The sequence below is a fragment of the Cucurbita maxima genome, unplaced genomic scaffold, assembly GCF_002738345.1.
Source record: "Cucurbita maxima cultivar Rimu unplaced genomic scaffold, Cmax_1.0 Cma_Scf00052, whole genome shotgun sequence".
Lineage (NCBI taxonomy): Eukaryota > Viridiplantae > Streptophyta > Magnoliopsida > Cucurbitales > Cucurbitaceae > Cucurbita > Cucurbita maxima.
Genome location: NW_019272068.1, coordinates 698362 through 718869, shown reverse-complemented (window position 1 = coordinate 718869; position 20508 = coordinate 698362). Strand labels below are relative to the sequence as shown.

Sequence of the window (20508 nt, the reverse complement as noted above, 5' to 3'; positions counted from 1 at the left end):
TAGGTTTAGGTGATCACTGACAAGAGTCTTCGTTGGTCTAATGAACCCAACTGTTAATAACTCATTTAGCTATTTGTAGAATTAAGCTAGCTCAAGTTGAGTTGTATGACATACGTCTGTGACAGTTGACCTCGCTTGCGACATAAAATCAATCTCTTAATCTATATGCCCAAGTGGAGATAAATACTTTGTCTAACATTCTAGCTTTGTGTCATAGTGTTCATATAGTGGTTGCGAGGTTTCTGTTGGAGCGAGTTCACTCATTCTCCCCTCTTCAACCATGGTAATGACAGTGAGCGTGGGTTCATCATTGGTAGATCCCTTCTTAACTGTAGCGTCGACATCATCTTTACCTCTTTTGGCTGATGGGTGATAGTTTGAATGATTGTCGAGTTGAATCTCGTTACTACTAGACCTTTCACTAGGGAGGGGCATGCGAATGAATTTGTGTTCAAGCAAGAAATCCATCCCTAACACGATGTCGAAGTCATCCATCTCACAAAATCAGTTTGACCTATCCAAGTCCCCATCATAATTGGAGTTCTCTTTGTAATACATGAGGCATTTAGGATTGTTAAATTGATGGCTTTCATCCGTCTTGTGACCTAGGCTTCAATATACATAAAACCGCATTCCACTAGCTGTTTTATCTTACCCACGCTCCTATAGAGGACAAATAAATATTTTAGGGCCTCCATGCGGAGTTTTTTTACATTTTCGACTAGAGTGACTCGCATTCTCCTCCTCCACTTTCAAGTCTGTCACTTCCCCATCACATGTAGAATTATTATTTTTCTTAAAACAACAAAAGTTGAATAAAAAACCAAACATGAAAATGATGAAAACAAACAAAAGAATTAAACAATTTTTTTTTTAGTTCTTTTTTTGGATGAACGTGGAGATAATTATGATATATCATTTATACTCTAAAAGGTAAATTCTTCTATCTCAAATATAAACCATTCCCACGAAAATTAACCTAGTTGACGAAAAGAGAATTTAAGAATGAGACACACCGAAATAGCTTCCTTTCAAAGACGTCTCTTTCCTCGCAATGTTGGTATCGGACTCACACGTATCCAAAGCATTCATCTGTTTTTGAAAAGAGGATGTGGGTTATGTTAGGAATCACGACTCTCCACAAACTCTCATGGCTTTGCTTCGAGCTTCTCGAAAGGCCTCATGTCAATGGAGATGTATTCCTTACTTATAAACCCATGATCATTCCCTAATTAGCTAATGTGGGACTCACTCCCAATAATCCTCAACAAGTTATTGTTTCACCGAACCCAAACCACAAATCAAATCCAGCTTCAAAATCAGATCTCGACAGATAGAATCAAACGAACGTTAACTCAAAAAATTTAGTATTTCCAGTTTAATCCAACAAGGCGAGTGAGCTTACTATTGGAACACTTTTTGTTCAAGTTTGACGAATTGTATAATGTATGACTAAGAGTACTACGTGGATTATATGCGTTATGTCTTGTATTGTGACAAGCTTATGAACTTTCTGTGATGTATGTACTTTTAGAATATTGATCCATGTATATTTTGATATTATGACCGTGTTATGCCTTATGAAACATGTTAAGTATGAATGATATGTCATGCACATGGACATATGTATATCTCCTAGGAAGGTTACGTCATGAAAAGTATAAAAGTATGATGTTCATCATAATTATGTACCATGATTTAAAATGCAAGGCCTCTTGCTTGTTGAATGTCATGAACACATTATACTTCTTCAATATGTTTTTGTATGCATGCATACATCATGATATGATACACGTTCCTTTCTTTCTATAGTTTTCCACAGTACGAGCATATGCTAACCCGTAGACATCTTAGGGTCACATATACGAGCTTGCTTAGTGGGTTCATGTGCTCGTGCGTGAACCGTGCATAAAGGAATACTACGTAAATAGAGGGAGGAGATATAAATAAAACCTATAAAGCCGACCATTAAAACACGGTATCACATGTCACAATTCTACTTGTCTACGTCATAGCCACATAAATTCATTTCATTCTTCTTCAAGCGTAACATTTTCATTTCAGGTTTGATTTTAGCAATTCAAAATGTATTAAAATCGTCATTTTAAACTCTACGTAATGCATGGTTTCAAAAACTAAATTCATTAATAAATTAAAGCTCTGTTATTATTAAAACATATGATATGATTGATTAAACCTCGTAAAAACTAACACATGTTTCTTGCATCCGACTCGAAAATCATCTCTCCAATATGATCTCCTTGCTAAGAACGAGCCGCTCTATGATGGCCACTTCAACAATTTCCACTTTTATATAATATCCATAGTTAGGATAAATCCATAATTAGCATGATTGATCAAATGAGGGATTGAAATCATTTTCAAAACTAATCAATCAATGACGGGTAGAAGAAGTTCATACGTTTGGTCACATAATCGTTAAATATTATTTAAGTTAGATCAAGTCGGGTTAAAACATTTGTTAAATCCGACCCAATTATTCGAATCACAATTATTGACGAAGGAGTTTGATCGAAAATTCCAAATTGGTGAATCAATAATTGCATGGGGGTTCCGATGTGGTACAGGTAACTATGTCACAGCCAATCACAAAGCTCCACCAACTCCCAACTTCCCTGCAACTACGGAGCTTCTCTAATATGTCGCCACGTTTATGCCTGTTTGGTTGTACGAAATTCCACGTGCACCCCTTTTTTATTTTAAATAATATAAAACTTGTTTATGAGTTAATTAATCATCGTTGACAATTAATTTTATATTTACTTCATAATTATAATTACTTTTACGGTTTATAGACATATTATCAAATAAATTTTTAATAATTCGATTTTTTTTTTCTAAATCTATTATCAAATATAAATCTATAAAACATTTAATACAAAATTTTATTTTAATCTAATCTCTCCTCCAAATTATTATTATTATTTTTTGTTAATGCAAATTAATTACTGCGAATTTTTAATGATTTTTTTTTTCATTTATAAGACTATTTTATCCAAGTATCTATAAAATTAAAATATTTATGTTTATATTATAACGACGTAAACTTGCAAGTAAAAGCTCGTGAACTTAATGTAAAATATAACTCTAAATTTATACCCAGTTAGTGGAACTAAACCTCATCCGTCCTAGCGCCTTATGAAAATAAATAGCTAGTTGTCAAAACTTGCTATCTACAATATACAACATATATGTTGGTACAACCCTCATATTCATTACATAATTCATCACATAGTTCAACATATGAAACACATTACAACAATTCGTACATGTCCAACCTAACCCTAATGTTTATTAGCATAACCATTTACCTTAAAACAACCTTCAACAATGAATTTTCTTGTCTGAGAACGTCCTTAGCATCGATCTAACCAATCATATGAATTAAGCACAAATTAGAGACCTTAATAGTTTGTTACAAACGTTCACCAAAAGTGTTTTTGAGGTCGTAGAGCTTACTTAAAAGTTACTCAATACGGTTCTCTTGCATTTCATAGACCCTGAGTTGTTCATCGGGTTCTAGTGCCATAGATCTTTTGGACAATTAATCTCATCTCTGGGTGAACTAACTTTTTTGTTCTCATACTTAGTGATGTGAACCAAGGCATTTCAATCATGCAATATAAGGTCACAACTTTAAGAAGAATCAAGCTTCAGTTATGCAAATGCTTCAAGATACTTCAAGTGGAGCTTAATTTATTCTTAGATGGTTACAAATTTATGATGAATAATAATTTAGAGTTACTACATTTGTATTGTAAGACTTATTTACATAATAGCTAATTATAGCCATAAAGTATATATAGTGGCTAATTATGGTCATAAAATATAAAAGTTACAAACTCTTGGAATGCCTTATGGAAGAGTTTTAATTTTGAGATTATAAAAAGTCGTATGTTGTCTTTGCAAGAAGACTTGTAGAATGTAGTAAAAGAAGCATTTGTGTGTCCGTTTAGCCAATGACTAAGTTTCTTTGCAATTCTATGTAGTTTAGGTTGAATGTAGAATCACTCAAGATTGACAAGATCGATCTTGCTTATGGAGTGATTCGAATCTCAAATAAGTGTTATTGCCTTGAAATATTTGATCAACAAGGTAATCTCAATTTTACTTTCTCTTGGAGTGATTCTTTATCATTAGGGCTAAGTGTTCTTACCTTTCATTTGCAATTCTATGTAGTTTAGATTGTATGTTAGAATCATTCAAGCTAGACATGATCGATTTTGTTAGTGGAGTGATTCGAATCTCAAACAAGTGTTCTTGCCTTGATATTCGATCAACAAGGTAATCTGATTCTTACTTCCCTTATAGTGATTTCTTATCATTTGGTATCAGAGCTTACCCTTGTCTTGATTCTTTATCATTTGGATCAAAGCTTTCCCTTGTGTTGATTCCTTATCATTTAGCATCAGAGCCTTTCCTTGGGTTTATTCCATATCATTTAGTAAGCTTGCATAGCCACAATAATGAATTATCAGTATCCTGAGATGAGATACAACCTCATCATATCTCATAGGATGGTATGACGTATTGTTTAAACACATATGTGTAAGGTTAACTAGCGACCGTTCCACAGGAAAAGCCATACAGTCGAAGTCTAGGGGAACGATCCAATGTGCTTGTCAACTAATCAGTTACCCATGTGGTCCCTCACCCTTCTAGGTGGATTTACAGTACAACGAGTCTATTTAGAGGACCCTCGACTTTTTCCACACACAATAGGCACCTAGTCGCCTTAACGTGCTATATTATCCAACCTAGGTTTAGCTCATTGGTATTACTCTTGTATTTCTACCCCTTGCAGGGTGTTAAAAGTTTGACCGAATTCGCTAATAGCACTAAAGACATACCGGAGAAGATAGGAAGTGGAGACTTTACTGACACCATTCTCACTATTACTAAGTATGTTAAACTTGCTTAGTCATCCTTGTCGTTGAGGTTTACTAGGTTCTTAGGGCGTTTAGGTGATTTAAATCTCATCTCACATTTTCAAGATGCTCATGACTAGCTTCTAATAGTTATCCAATTTAGGGGGCACTAAGGTGTAAAGCTTTGATCGCTGCTTATGATCCTAGGGTGCTCAATCTACTAAAAATGTATTAACATAGGTCATTTTGAAACTGATCTAGCTTTAGCGCCCTAATCTTAACTTGGTTCACTATGCATGCTTTGTTACAGAGATAATCCTATTGATCACCTAAAACACGAAAAACATAATTTATTAATTCACATTTGCTCAATGGAGAGATAACATTCATCAATCATCTTAAGCATAAATATCAATATCTCATCCTCTTTTCTAGCACAATGGAAAGCAATTAAAACAACATTCATCTCAAAATCTCATTCTAGAGGAATTTTGGTAATTATCTACATCATACGTGACATTCCCATCCAAATTTCCTTTCTAGAGTCCTAAACATGCATATTCTAACACCTACAACAAGATATGCTCGCATGCTAGTATATAGTATATCCTAACAGTCCCTATAAGTATTACTGGAGGAAAGTCTGAATGGCTACTTGCATGAATGACGCATGCCATTTTTAGCTAGCTTTTTTACTTGGAGCTCCAAATTTTCTAAATTTTTTTGGTAGGTCCTAATCAAGTTAAAATAAGGGTAGTGTGAAACCACGCGACAAACAATCAAATAGAGATCGAATGGGTGAGAAAACAACTTCACATGTGCTCACACACTACCACACACGGCGGGAGGTCGCATGTGTAGTGTTATGGCCAATGACAATTCAAACATTGGATTGGCTGCTAACTTGACCCGTTGAATTCATCGCGCTCCAAAATGAATACGAAAACTTGCACACTACTTATGGGTTATCCCACTATCGGATTTTCTCTTGGTGTTCGAGACTCACAACGTAAGCACAACAAAACACAACTACTCAATGGTTGTGGGTTATCCCACCACCAATGACCTAACTCGCTCACTTCTTGAACTCGGTCCAGGACTCAATTTCTCGCATGAGTTAGGGTGAGCATGCCCCAAATGTGGCCAATTTGACCTCAATCATCGTATTCTCTAAACCATACAAAGATTTGTATCACGATATTTCCTAGTTATACCCCATCCCTTTACTGTGGCAAGGTGAGTTTGTGTATTAAAACATTTTCTCGTCATGGCCACAACTCTTTTCGGAAGCAAGGTTTGGAAACTTGTAACACAGCCTCATGTTGGCACTACACTAGCCAACTTCTCATCTGGGCCACCTTCATGTGGCAAAACGTTGCATTGATGTTTCTTTGGTCTTACTGTAGCTTCGTTCTCTAAGTCGCTCACGTCGAGCATGATGCTCTCTTCTCAAGCGGATGCTGGTCTCGAAACTCTTGTGAAACCACCCACCTTAGGCACTAGGCGATGACTCAAGGAATACACATGGAGCGGACGTTGGAGCACTTCTTTGGGGTGAGCAACCCACTCTCTCAGACTTTCCCACACTTAACTCAATTGCCTCACTTGCAGCGACATCGTCCACCCATATGGACTTGCATGGTGCACATTTTGGCACTTGGCTGATACGTCTCATCTGACCCTCAACTTCTTTGCTTGTAACTATTGGTATTATTCCTTTGATGTGAATGACTCTTTCGAAGGAGCCTACCTAGTACACCTTCTAATTATTTGTTGTCCAATTTCAAAACTCCTAAGCCCTTAGCAAAGAAAGAGACTCCTCCTTTATTGACGTGTGAGACTCCTCCTTAGAAGAGAGTCTAATTTCAACCCATAAAGCTATTACTGGTTCTGACTTGCAACATTCTTGCCTAATCTGGCATTCATGACACACTTGTGAAGTTTTCATTCAACCCTCAAGTTCATATTTTATAACTATTTTGTTCAACTTAGACACACAAAGTGTGTCTTTGATACCAACTATCACGATCATATATCTTCAATCGTGCGGCGTTATGAACTTGACACGTTCATGACAAGCTTTAAAGAGAACTCAAGACCCGTTTTCATTTTTTGCCCGACTTTGTGACTTCATCGAATATTAGGTGTGGCTTTCTTTCACCAATCGAACACAACTTGTACGAAATTCAAACTTGTTTAGCTACACACGTTGTTGTGTGTGCATGTTCAATCGTCTACGACTCTAGCCGAATTGCCTCTACACTAGGCTAAGTCAGTTGACTAGACCTTCCCTCTACTCTAAACCAAGGTCTCTCATAAGCCATGTCGCATCTCATTGTTATCTAGGTTCCCATTGAATAATCATGCATCGTGATGTTGTCCCATGTTTCGGGACAACTCGACCATCTTGGCTTGCTCGGACATATCAATTAGAACTAACTCATGTGTCATTCATAACATTGGGACATCTCGAATGTTTATCCATTCGAGTTCTATCGAGACATTAGACCCTCCCGTGTCCATGTCATACCATTTACGGATTTCATACTAGACAACGAGAGCATAATCTAACATTTGATACATGGGTGGGAGCGCAATGTCAGGACACCCATACCGTTTGACACTGTCCTTGAAAGATCAATTTCAAAGGAAGTTGCACAAGACACTCATCTCTCAATACTTGGACATCACTATGTCCCCTTGGAGCATCCCATGCCTCCCCTATAATACATTATGAGGTATTTCCAATCCTTTTGAAGTAGACGTCATTTTGGCGAGCGGTCATATAACCCCATGCAACGTCCATCAGATATCTGACTGTCACCAATTTTGGTGAACTTTCATATTCATATAGACGGACTTAACTCCATAGCCACATGTCGAAACTCATATTGAAACCTTAACTTCTGAGGCTATGCATGGAGGGAGCCCTACCCAGCCCTCTCTGAGCTTGTCTTCGACAGTCTTGTCGTCTCGTTATCGCCATCCTTGTGTATGCCTCAACTTGGCTTGAATGCACACTTTTGGTGTATTGGATGATGCAATGTCCTCGTTTGCAACATGTCGCATCATGCAATTGTCTATCTTTACCCTCATGTGGCAGAATAGACACTACTTGAGGGTCGTCCCTTGTTTGTCTTACCTGTGGGTCACAACCTACTTTCTCTCAGTAAGGCTGTAGCACGCAACTCACACACGAGTAGATATGCGCCTCTAGATGTGGCGTACTTGGAATGGCTTCTTTAGCTTAAACGACGTGCAATCAAACTTAGACCCACATGAAATTTCTTTCAATTTTTCCTGTCACCGCATGTCTACCGCCCTCGTCTGACGCATGTCGGTACTGATGATCAATGCAGGTCACTACTAATGATCAAAACTTAGTCTCCTTCTCTATGCAACACATGTTCTCCGGTGGTTTGTCTTCCTCTTTGTGCTTGTATTTCATGGTTCTTCAATTAGATTTCATGGTCTTTTTCTATTATCTTCTAATTTTTGTATATTTTTGTAGTAGCTCGACTCAACCCGGTTCCTTCACCCAAGTTGAAAAGTTTTCTATCAGCTTTCCAAAAAAATTATTAATTTTTTTGGTTAAGTATATATGAAAAAATAAAAATTACCATTCTCGAAAATCTAAATAACTTCCCATTTTGATCCAGCTTTTTTCTCCAAACTCTCGTGCTATCGGATTCTTTTCTTTTTCTTCCTCGTTAACCCATAATTGGTCTTATTTACGGGTATCTAATTAAGTAAAATCAGAAAACTAATCTTCGTCTAACCAAGGGTGTTGCGAGTTTATGTTTAAAATTTAATGTGGATTAATTTTGAGTGTATTTTTGGGGTTAAAAATATAATTATTATTATTCTAAAAAAAAAGAAGAAGGTTAAATTCATAGTAATTTGAAGAAATAAAAAAAATAAAAAAATAAATTAAAGGCAATTTATTAGAAAGATAATTGGAAACCAAAATAGAGTGATTTTTGTTGTATTTTCTAATACACGAATAATAAAATAAAATAAATAAATACATAAATAAATAAATAAATAAATAAATAAATAAATAAATAAATAAATAAATAAATAAATAAATAAATGTTGAGTGGGTCCCATCAAATAAACATATTTTCCCCCATTTTTTGTTTGAAAATAAAATCCATATTTTGGTTCATCTCTGGGGGACTCCACAATCCATTGCCCAACAAACACCCATTTCTGTATGCTTCTGCTTTGCTTTGTTCACAGCAGACCCCGTTCATTGCATTCTAGGGAACACCGAGGTCTTTTTCGATTCTTTTTCAACTTATTTTCTTGCAAAACATTCTTCTTCTTCTTCTTCTTCTTCTCTATTATGAAATTGGGTATTTGGTTTGCTGAATTGGGATTTCAGTTTCTTGCCTAACATTTCAATCTGAAGCTAAATTACTGTTTCCTTTCTTTAATTTTCTGAGTTTTTGCTTTCTCATTTCGGTCTTTCTTCTTCGATTTATTTCGAATTTCATCACCTTCGAATTCTTTTTTTCTTGGTGGAGAATGGTTGGTGGTTGAAGATCTACTTCTTTCATCTTCATCTGCTTTGGAAAATGAATTCCGTATTCCTGCCTGCTTCTTCTTAATCCGGATCATACTTCTCAATTGATATCGGATTTCTTCTGCTTTGTTGTTTGGATTGTGGATATAGATAGTCTCTGGAATTTTTTGGTTTATGCATGCGATCTTTGGAGGTTTTTGGTTCAGGGCTTGTAATGAATCGTGTATTGTAATTAGTGATTAGTTTTACAATCACTTAAATGTGGTTTCCAGTAATAGTTGTTGTACTGACAATGATGTTGTCTTGCCTTGGCTTGGTGTAGGAGAGGCTATTCTTGAGTGACATTACTGGACTTCGGAGAGTAGAATGTGCCATCATTGTGGTGCTGTGGTTGCTGATTCAGGTGGCCAAAAATTGGAGAATGGTAGTTCTGTTAAGTTGGATGATGCAGGCGCCATGTGTTTTTGTAAGGTTTGTAATGAGAATCAGGAGCAAGAAACGATGAAGCGGGATAATGGAAGCTCGAGTGAATCACTGATGCTAAGTCCAATGCCTTCACAGTCGAGCTGCATTAGTTGGGTTCCAACCTAGTTTTTCAATTGTTCCTATACTAATTTTTTTTTTTCCACCCCAAATTTAGTTCCCTTATCGTCTCTTTCGTGTCAGGTGATTGTTCAACAATGGGAAGTTTAGATATCAGGTAATATAGCTTACTAAGGGAAAACTTTTAGGTCAACTACCACTTTTTTCTCTTATTTAGTCACTGTGTTCATTTTTATTTTGTTAGGGATGGTCAAGAAGGTTCAACAGGAAGTAGCCAAGAAGATATTGATTATAAGCAAGAAAGAAGGTCACAGAACTTGAGCGGAGTAGTTCATAGCAATGTTCAACTCAGTGGAAGAGATGATGAAAGTGTAATGCCAATCAATAATCAAGAGGCAACACACAATAGTTTTGGTGTTCCTGTTAATGCGGAATTTGAGAAATCCAATTCTAGTTGGATGGATACCAATCTGTGGGATCCTCCAGAACCAGAGGACCCAGAGGATCACATGGAGGGCGGGATGGGTTATTACGGCGATGATGACGATGATGACGATGAGTTTGGTGACAGCACAGAATGGAGCATGTCAAGTTCCTTTAGTCGCTCTGTGGATGAAGCCGGTGTTAGCCATAGGTCTAAGGAGGAAAAACAAAGGGCAATGCAAGAGGTTATGAATGGGAAGTACAAGGCTTTCATACGTCATCTTCTTAACTTAGTAGGTGTTCCCTCATCAGGGGAGGATGGTGAGAATTGGGCGGATATAGTTTGTTCTCTGTCTTGGGAAGCTGCCACATTTTTGAAGCCTTTAGTAAATGGTAAAGCAATGGACCCAGGAGCTCAGGTAAAAGTAAAATGCATTGCAAGTGGCACTCGCAGCCAAAGGTAATCATGAAAACTACCCTGAAAGTTTTGAGCAGTGTCTGCAAACTTAATATAGGGAGGTATTAATCTTTTTACTTGACCTTTATTAGAATTCTTGCCATACCCTTTAAACCATAGCTCGAAAAGGCTTGAAAAAACCACTCCTCCTTCGGAGGCAGAGGCACTACGATAGCCCTAGCTCATTTAGAATAACATCCAACTATATAAGGAAATGGACAATGGAGGAGGATGTGATCTAAAGACATCAAAAGAAGATCTAGGGGAGCTGACTTAATTTGGGAATATATATACCTATTAGTGTTTATAAACATTTCGAGACTATAATATCTCGTACTTGCATAATCAAAACCCTCTCATTCCAATCTGTGATGTTGTATTCCGTGTTCATCATCTAAATTTTTGTCTATGTAACTTTGCCTACGCATTGTCTATTACACTGGCAATCACTCTTCGCCTCTCTTTAGAGTCCTGGGTGTTATAAACAATCTCATTCTTTATTCATTTTAATTAAAAGTTTATGTTTGTAACACAAAAAATGGATTCAAAAGCTTGTCCAGGAGCTTATTTCCCTTCATTTGATTCTTCTCATTTGAAGTGTTGGTATGGACTGGAGAAAAGATGTTAGAGTGAGTGGAGCACAAACCTTTGGTGTGTGTGCTTTCCTTTTCCCGATTAAATGTTAGTAAGACAGAATATGCCAGATTTTTACTTTACATTGGGGACCTTAATAGTTTTTCTCCTATTGCAGTCAATTTGTCAAGGGCATGGTATTCAAGAAGCATGCAGCTCATAAACACATGGTAACAAATTGGAAGAACCCAAGGTTAATACTGATTCAAGGCAGACTTGGTGAGGCTCCAATTAGTGGACTGTCTTCATTTAATTCAATGGATCAGGTACTGAAATTTAAATGGTTCAGTCTTTACTATTCGGTCCCTGAGAAATACACCCGTATGTCATCTGATATTTTACTGTCTGATCACAGGAAAATGATTTTACGAATTATGTTATAGAGATGATTGAAACTTGTACTGCAAATGTGATTATCGTTGAAAAAACTGCATCACGAGTTATCCAAGAAGCAATTCTCAAGAGATGCATCACATTAGTGCTTGATATGAAGCTCCACCGTCTGGAGAGAATAGCTCTTTGTACCGGTTCACCAATTTTAACATCTGAGACTTTAGTGAGCCAAAAGGCAAGACAATGTGATGCTGTTTATTTTCAAAAAGTTGTAGAACATTCTGGTGGTTTGGAGGGAGGAAAGAGGTCAACTAAAACTTTGATGTTTATTGAGGGCTGTCCAGCACGTTTGGGTTGTACGGTTAGTATATTATTTATAATTTCCTATCTCTTATATTTATATCATTGAGTTTGAGACATTTTTTTGAAAGAAAAATCTTGACTTTCATTGAGAGAGTGAAAGAATATACGGGCATACAAAAAAGGATAACCCCAAAAAAAGGAGTTAGACTACAAGAAAGGGGTTCTTGTCAAGAGAATTAAGACCAAGCGAATAGTTACAGAAGAGTCTAAAAACTGAGGCCCCAAGAGAAACAAAGAATCTAACAAGGTACCAAACATCAGCAAAAGAAGTCTGGCGCGTTTTTGAAGATTCTGTTGTTTCTCTTACCTCAAAGTCCCCACAAAATGGCCTACACCCCAGCCTGCCACAAAAGTTACCCTTTATCACAAAAGGAATGATGAAGAAAAAGCTTCTCAAAAAGGTTGAAGCTGAACACCTAAAAAAATTGTGCCAGAGCGTCTAAGCAAAATTACAACTCCAAATGATAATGATTTAGGTTCTTCACTGCCCTCCTGCAAAGAATACAACAAAGAGACTCAACCACTGAAGAACCTCTAGGCGAGGTCCTATCCAAGGTGTTAACTCTTCCATGCAAAACTTGCCACACAAAGAATTTCGCTTTCCTTTGATTCCTCACCTTCCAAACTAATGAGAAAATGGAATCACCCACGAAGGAAGGATTGGACAGGCATTGGAAAAAAGAGCGAGAGGAAAAACCTTTGGAGGACAAGGAGTCCAAAGGTAGGAATCACCCCTCCCCGACCTAAGGTGAAAAGTGGAAAGGGAGGAAAGAAAGGTCAAGACATGAAATTTCCTATTGATCAACAGATGACGGGAACCCAAGGAAGGAGAAGGCAGCAAATTTGTCTGTGAGGATCGAAGCAACTGAGTGGCTCCTAAAGTAAGATAAATAATATGAACGAGGGAATAAGGAGCAGATGGGTCTACCTCCAAGCACTTGTCCTCCCAGAAATATTTATCTTGTTCATTCCTAACGTCAGTATGAATAATTTGAAAAAGAAGAGAAAGATCAGGTACAATCTCTTTCCACATGTTTCTGAAAGGGCCTTTTAACCCCCTAATTGATTCACTCACAGGGATGTGGCTTGTGCTTGCTAACAATAACCTTGTGCCAAAGGATACCAACTTCATGATAGAATTGCCAAAGCCATGTAGCCAATAGGGCTATGTTTCTTTCCTAACATTCTCGGTCCAGAGGCCTAAAAACCACCTCTCAATGTACCAAGTGCGAAACCTTCCCCTCATCCACCCCCTTCCATAAGAAATGTCTCATATATTTCTCCATTTCCTTTCCACTCAAAGACGAGACTAAAAAGAGACATAAAGTGAACAGGGATGCCACTCAAGACCAATTGAATCACAATGCGTCTCCCCCTTGGAAAAAGGGCTCTTCTTCCTAGAGGCTAGCCTTTTATAGATCTTCCCAAAGACAGGGTCCCAAAAGGAACTACCTTAAGGAAAATGGCTCAAGGAAGACCCAAGTAGGAAGTAAAGCCTCAACTTCACAACCCACAAGGTTAGCTTGCCGACCTCACAAGCTTGAAGTAGTTGCAATTAATGCCCAAAATTTGACATTTTCTTTTGTTAATCCTAAGGCTCGAGATAGTCTAACATACAATTCAAACTGATAAATGACTCTTCATCCGAGAAAAAGAAGATAGTATACTTTGCGAATTGAAGGTGAGATGAGTGAACCTTGTCTTTACCAGTTTGAAAACCTTACAAGATATTTCTTTCCACTCCTTTTGAGACCATTTTGCTCAAAATGTCAACCACCAAAAGAAAGAGGAAGGGAGAATGAGGACCGCCTTGTCTAAGACCTCTAGAGGCACAAATCCTTCCCCAGGCTTACCATTGCGCAAGATTGAATAGTTCACATTCCTGAAACAACTCCCTATCCAAAATCTCCATTTAGGCCCAAATCCCTTATTTTCCATCACCTTATCTAGAAAGACCTAATCCACATTATCATTGGCTTTCTCAAAGTCAATCTTGAAGATAATCTCTTCTATCTTTCAAACTCTATGATTCTCAATGGCCCCCTTTTGCAATTAGAGCTTGGTCCGAAATGTGTTTGCGAGCAAGAAAGGTCCCTTGAGTGCTGGAGATTGTTGATGGTAGAACCTTCTTAAACTAGTCAGCAAGGATCTAGGAGATAATCTTATACACATGGATAATAAGACTAAGGGTCTAAAGTCCTGAACATTTGTTGCCTTATCCTTTTTAGGATTTAAGCAAACGAAGTTATCGTTGAGCACATTATTGAGAAGGCCTCTATTGTAGAATTCATTAAGGACTTTTTGAAGATCCTCCATGATAACCTCCCAATTGTCTTGGAAGAAAGCCAAAGAAAAAACCATCAGGTCCTGGGGCTGAGTTTCTATCCAACCCAAAAACATCCTTTTAGCCTCCTCCAAGGAGAAGGTGCCTCCAACGAAGCTCTATCCTTGAGAGAGATAGGACACCAATCCAGCGCCTCCACAGGCAGGTGAGGACCAACTAACGGCCCATATAAAGAGAAGTAATCAAGAATTTCATCCTCATTCTCATGGTTCTCGGTTAACAGACCTCCAGACTCTTCAATGGAGTTGATGAAGCTTACATTTCTTCTTCTGCTAGTGACTCTATGGAAATAAGCCGAATTACAATCACCCTACTAGGTTACCGAGTTACTCACCTTCAAGACAAATTTTTTCCACTCCACTCTCAGGATGAGGGACTTACCTTCCTCGAGTCTCATCCTCTTTTCGCCTCTCCAGTCTTATGTGGTAGCTCTTGAGACATTCTTTGATTCCAGTCACCTATGCAAATGAGGATGGTGTCCTCTGGATGGTTGAACCTCATATCAAGCGTATTGAAAATTTTAGTGATTTAACCTGGTAGAGTCAGATGGGTCAATATCTATTGCTAGTTTCATTTTTGTAAAAGAAAAGAAAAAGATTTTCTGCCTATTTTTGTTTCTCTAGACAATTCCTTGAGTGTGAAATTATGTAAAGGTTAAAAAATCTTTTTTTTTTGAGCTTTTTCAAGACAAAGTCACAGCGGCTGGAAATACTCCTTTTGTTACTGACACAAGCATTAGTTGCCACATGTGTTTCAGTTTTGTAAGAATCTGTCATGTCACGCCATTTTGCTTTTAGACAGCCGTCCAGAACAAAGGTGTTATTGGTTGCATAATTTTTTCTGTAGAGCTACACTCACCGGAACTGTGGTGATTGGTTTAATCCCTACATCTGCGAAAAGTAGCACTCATATTTATGTTCTGATTTTTCATCACACCATCTACAGGATCTGGTGTTGCCTCTTTCCTTGGATATTGCTTTGCCCCATGATAGATTAGATTCTAAATTGGAAAATTGATTTAATTGACTATCTTTTGGGCACGAATGAACTATGTTTTTTTAATTTTTAATCTGATGCAGATTTTGCTGAAAGGAGCTTGCAGTGAACTGAAGAGGGTTAAGCTTGTTGTGCAGCGTGCTGTTGTTATGGCATTTCACTTAATATTAGAGACTTCTTTCCTTGTTGATCAACGAGCAATGTTTGCAACTATTCCATTTGGTGGAGTATCGACTATGGTTTCACCAGATCCACAATCACCTTTAGAGCCTTGTAGCTCAAATATACTTCAAGTTGAGAATGCAAATGATAAAAGTGAAATACCAACAGACTCCATGGATATTTTTATTTCACGTAGACCCCGTGAAGAGTCTTCTAAGGGATCAAATCTGGAGCCGGTGGAAAAGCCAATAATACCTTCTGAACTAGAACCTTATAATCCTGCCATTCTTTCTGGATTTTCATCCATTTCTGATTCGTTTAAGAAAGTCATGGGAGAAAGTTTCCTTTTATCCTCTACCCATCACTCATTGTCTTCTTATTTTGGACATGAAAGAGACCGGATTGGCTTGGTCCCCAAGTCTGACTCGATTCCATCTACTCCACAGGCAACCAATCGATTTGATGTGCAAGTTAGGGGTAGTTCTGATGAAGAGAATTCAGGTCACAAACAGTCTTCATCCCATCAATCAACCTTGGAAGGCCTTGGATTCCATGAAAATGCTCCTAACTGTTCTGAGGAGACAATGCAGAAAAATTCGTCATTGGATTCTCAGAGTATTTTGGTTTTGATATCAAGCCGAAATGCTTTGAAGGGAACCATGTGTGAGCAGAGCCATTTTTGGCATATCGTGTTCTACAGGAATTTTGATGTTCCTCTTGGAAAATTTTTACAAGAAAATTTACTAAATCAGGTTCGTAAGTCATGACAATGTTTACCTACTGTTTTTTTAATATATAAAAAATGCTGTCTTTGGTCTATCTTATCAATAGCAGGAAAATATTAGACCACAATGAATTATAATTTTTAAGAATATTTCTTAAAGTTTAATAATACTTTTTTTATCTTATGGTAAAGCTATCTTATGATCCATCTAATTTTCTTTTACTCGTCGGTTTTGTTTACCGATGAAGCATATGATATAGGTCAACATTGTTTTAAGATGATTCTGACTTGACATTGGCGCAATTGCAGAAAAATTTCTGCACTGTCTGTGGTGAACTGCCGGAAGCCCACTTTTACTATTACGCCTATTATGGAAAGCAGCTTTCCATTCAAGTCCGACAGCTTCCAGAGTATGTAGTTTTGCCAGGTGAAACAGAAGGAAAACTTTGGATGTGGAGTCGTTGCAGTAAATGTAAATCTAAAGGAGAACCTTGCACGTCCACAAAAAGGGTGTTGATTTCCACGGCCGCACGCAGCTTGTCATTTGGGAAGTTTTTGGAGCTTTGTTTCTCTGATGAAACTTTACCTAGTAAATCATCAGGTTGTGGCCATTCTTTATTTGGTGACTTCCTCTACTTCTTCGGGTACGTCTAGCCATAGTCCGGATATTTACTTATACTTGCATTTCCATGTTTCTTGTCCTAAACGTAGTCGTCCTTAGCCATTGTCCTTGTGAATTGTAGACTGGGCAATAGAGTTGCGATGTTCAGATATTCCACTGCAGTAATTTATATGGTTTCTATGCCTCCTCAGAAACTGGATTTCAACAGTTCAATGAGACAAGGTCATCTCATCAGAGAAACTAAAAATGTATGTCATCTTATCTATGTACCCTTCACTGCTTTTTGATGGTTCCAATTGGCTTCTAATCCCCATGCTACTCAATTGTGAAGTGTGTTATTTTATTGCATCTGTTAAGGTTTACAACAAAGGAATGTTTCTTTTCACTGAGATTGCGCACTCTCTGAAGAAGATAAGCTCTGAAAAAAAAAGTTCAAATGTAAAACCGCAAGGCTTTCTCAATGACTTATCTTTCATTGAAGAAATGTTAAAGCAAGAAAAATCAGAATTCGAGGTCATCTTCTTGTCATTATCTTCTTCTGTGCTGTGGAATTCTTTGGAACTTTAACGATGCTTCTTTTGAATTCCCTCCCTTTTTTGCTTATGGCGAAGTGCATCTCTTATTTTTATTGATCATCATTTTCCTAAGCCAGACTTTCTCCTTTCTAATTGAATGAAATGCAGGTAAAGATTCAAAATTCTCTTGCTTTTCACAAATATCTCAGTCTGAATCAGTTACTCTGGGAGCTGCTGCTAGAATCATGTATTTGGGATAGACGTCTGCAGTCATTAACATCACTGGGTCTTACAAGTACCCCTGGCACCTTTGAAAATGTTGAGCCAGAACCGGTTATGTTGAATATGAATAGCAACATTGATGCCGGATATGAGGAATCAGAATCCATTGCAGCAAATGATGATACAGAAGTTCAGCAAGATGTATCATGGGATGAAAATGTATTGCCTGTGAAAGAAATTGCAGTCGAAGGTTCAGATGGAGAGTCCGGTTGTGATGAAAATCATTCACCTTCAGTGACTGAAGTCACGGAGATACGAATTATGGATGATCTGAGACCTAAACAACTTTCTCGCCAAGGGTCTTTGTCAAATGGCTTCAACCATCATCATTTGGATGATGAGGATTCTCAAGTAAGGGTTGCGTCATCTGGTGATATGCATGTAGATAGGACCATTCCGATTTCGACAGCTGATTCAAGCTTGGGCAAATTGTTGTGGGCACCATGTGTGGAGATCCGGCAGATGCACATAAGGGACATCCTGAGGAGTTTTTTTCCTGAACTCAAATCCTTCAGTAGCTATACTCCAAAACTCATACCTGCAGCCTCTGCCTTCACCAACGAAGAAGGACAGAAGCTACACATTCGTCTTGCAAAAGATAATTTTATTGTTTCGGACTATGAGGGTGAACTCTCGAGCATAGTTGCTTGTGTACTCGCTTTGTTGGAAGATCTATCCCTTCAAACGGATTCTCATAATGAGGATAGTAAGGGAGAGGGGGGAGGTGTTTCACAACCAACTTTGAGTTCACAAAGCCTAAATAAAGTTCCCTCAAATGGATCCTCCGATTCAGACTTGAGTGCCGCTTCAGACGCATATCAGTTCTCAAATTTTGAGAGGCTAAATTTGTTGGATTCTCTCGTTCCAGAGACTTTCAAGCGGACAGATCATGAAGGTGTCATAAAGTCACTAGCAAATGGAAAGTATGTTGTGAATTGTCCATATTTCAATCAGTTCCGTGATCTTCGAAGTCAATGCTGCCCATCTGAGCTCCATTACATAGCTTCCCTAAGCCGTTGTATAAAATGGAATGCAAAAGGCGGGAAGAGCAATTCTTTCTTTGCCAAGACACTTGATGACAGATTCATTATCAAAGAAATTAAGAGGACGGAGTATGATTCATTTATGAAGTTTGCTCCTGAGTATTTCGAGTACATTAAGAAATCATTTGACATGGGGAACCAAACCTGCCTTGCTAAAGTTCTTGGAATCTATCAGGTTTGATCGATATAACATTCATCTCTTTCTCATTTTATAGCACCCCCACCCTCGGTTGTCCGTCATGTTGTCTTTACGTTTCTTTTACAGGTAGCAGTGAGAGAGCCAAAGAGCGGGAAAGAGATGAGACATGATGTGATGGTTATGGAGAACCTCAGCTTTGGCCGGAACATAATTCGCCAATATGATCTTAAAGGAGCTCTACATGCTCGATACAATCCGGCTGCCAACAATTTTGGCGAAGTCCTCTTAGATCAGAACTTTGTAAAGGACATGAACTCGTCTCCCATCTATGTGAGTAATCGAGCAAAGCGTCGGATGCAACGGGCAATTTGGAACGACACTGCTTTTCTCAATGTGAGTACAAATTAATTCATTGAAGTTCATTTCCCTCCTTTTTTGTAGTTTTATCACATCAATCGAATGTTTCTTATCACTCTTAAAAGTGCAAATAAAATTTCAGGAACTAAAATGGAATATAAATCTTAAATTATCATAGATATCATAGTTATTTGGTGGAGGTGATATTTTAGACAAGGGAGTTTTAACGTAATTTTATTTATCTTTTTAACTTATAAATCTTTATTTGAGCTTATTAATCAATGGGCTTAGGATGACTAGCCTGTTAATGACCTGCTATTGAGCTCATTTAAAGGCTTGTATTCTGTACATTTGGATTTGGGTGTGAAAAAGGGTAATAAAAATAGAAGTGTCACAATCAAAATAACGAGAAAGAGATAGTGTAAATGATCTAAAGCAGGTAGGTAGGTGCTTTAGTTTATATAGAGACTACTGTTGCATTTGATTTAACCTCATGAATGCATTTGGAAGATACTTTTCTTTCTCTGACAGTTTTTAGCATAACGTGTGCAGTCGATAAATGTTATGGATTATTCTCTGCTTGTTGGGGTTGATGCCGAAAAGAAGGAATTTGTATGTGGGATAATCGATTATCTTAGACAATACACCTGGGACAAGCAATTAGAGACATGGGTAAAATCCTCCCTCGTCCCGAAAAATGTACTGCCTACTGTTATTTCTCCGAAAGAATACAAGAGAAGATTCAGAAAGTTCATGTCTGCACATTTCCTGAGTGTCCCAGATCATTGGTGCCTGCAGCAGAACTTCCCCTAGTTCATGCTTCTTCTAAGACGAACAGTGAAGAAAATGCTCGGTTTTGGTTTAGTGTCAATATATACATATCGATACAGGGAAAATGTGGATCGTAGGAGACAATCTGTCTTCATCATTACACTTGCAAATTCATTATACTGTAAATAGATGAGTTTGGGTTTGGGCATTCTGTTGTTTATGATGAGCCCTCATATTCTGCAATTTTTCTTAGCAAAATTATAGGGTGGTGGGCTGTCCAGTTGAGGGGCAAAAGAGTAGTAAAGTGTATAGTCGTTATTATTTGTTGTAAAAATCTATATAAATCCTCACTTATATGATATTGATGTTCATTCATAGATAGAT

At 37.7% G+C, this 20508-nt stretch overlaps 1 protein-coding gene across 5 annotated transcripts; it reads left to right on the top strand.

Moving 5' to 3' along the window:
- The first annotated feature begins 9032 nt into the window (after window positions 1-9032).
- On the top strand, window positions 9033-20501 carry LOC111471386 (putative 1-phosphatidylinositol-3-phosphate 5-kinase FAB1D). Of its 5 annotated transcripts, none has more exons than XM_023117102.1 (13): window positions 9033-9103; window positions 9730-9991; window positions 10084-10117; window positions 10205-10843; window positions 11592-11739; window positions 11829-12167; window positions 15593-16423; window positions 16705-17039; window positions 17139-17265; window positions 17375-17530; window positions 17701-19032; window positions 19123-19389; window positions 19906-20501. In XM_023117102.1, exons 2-13 carry the CDS (start codon window positions 9784-9786, stop codon window positions 20164-20166), a joined length of 4677 nt encoding a protein of 1558 aa, XP_022972870.1. In that variant the 5' UTR covers window positions 9033-9103; window positions 9730-9783; the 3' UTR covers window positions 20167-20501. The 5 variants fall into 5 exon arrangements, with proteins under 5 accessions (XP_022972870.1, XP_022972867.1, XP_022972869.1 ...); XM_023117099.1 differs by having other exon boundaries at window positions 9059-9166; window positions 9740-9991; XM_023117101.1 differs by having other exon boundaries at window positions 9065-9166.
- The last annotated feature ends 7 nt before the right edge of the window (window positions 20502-20508 follow it).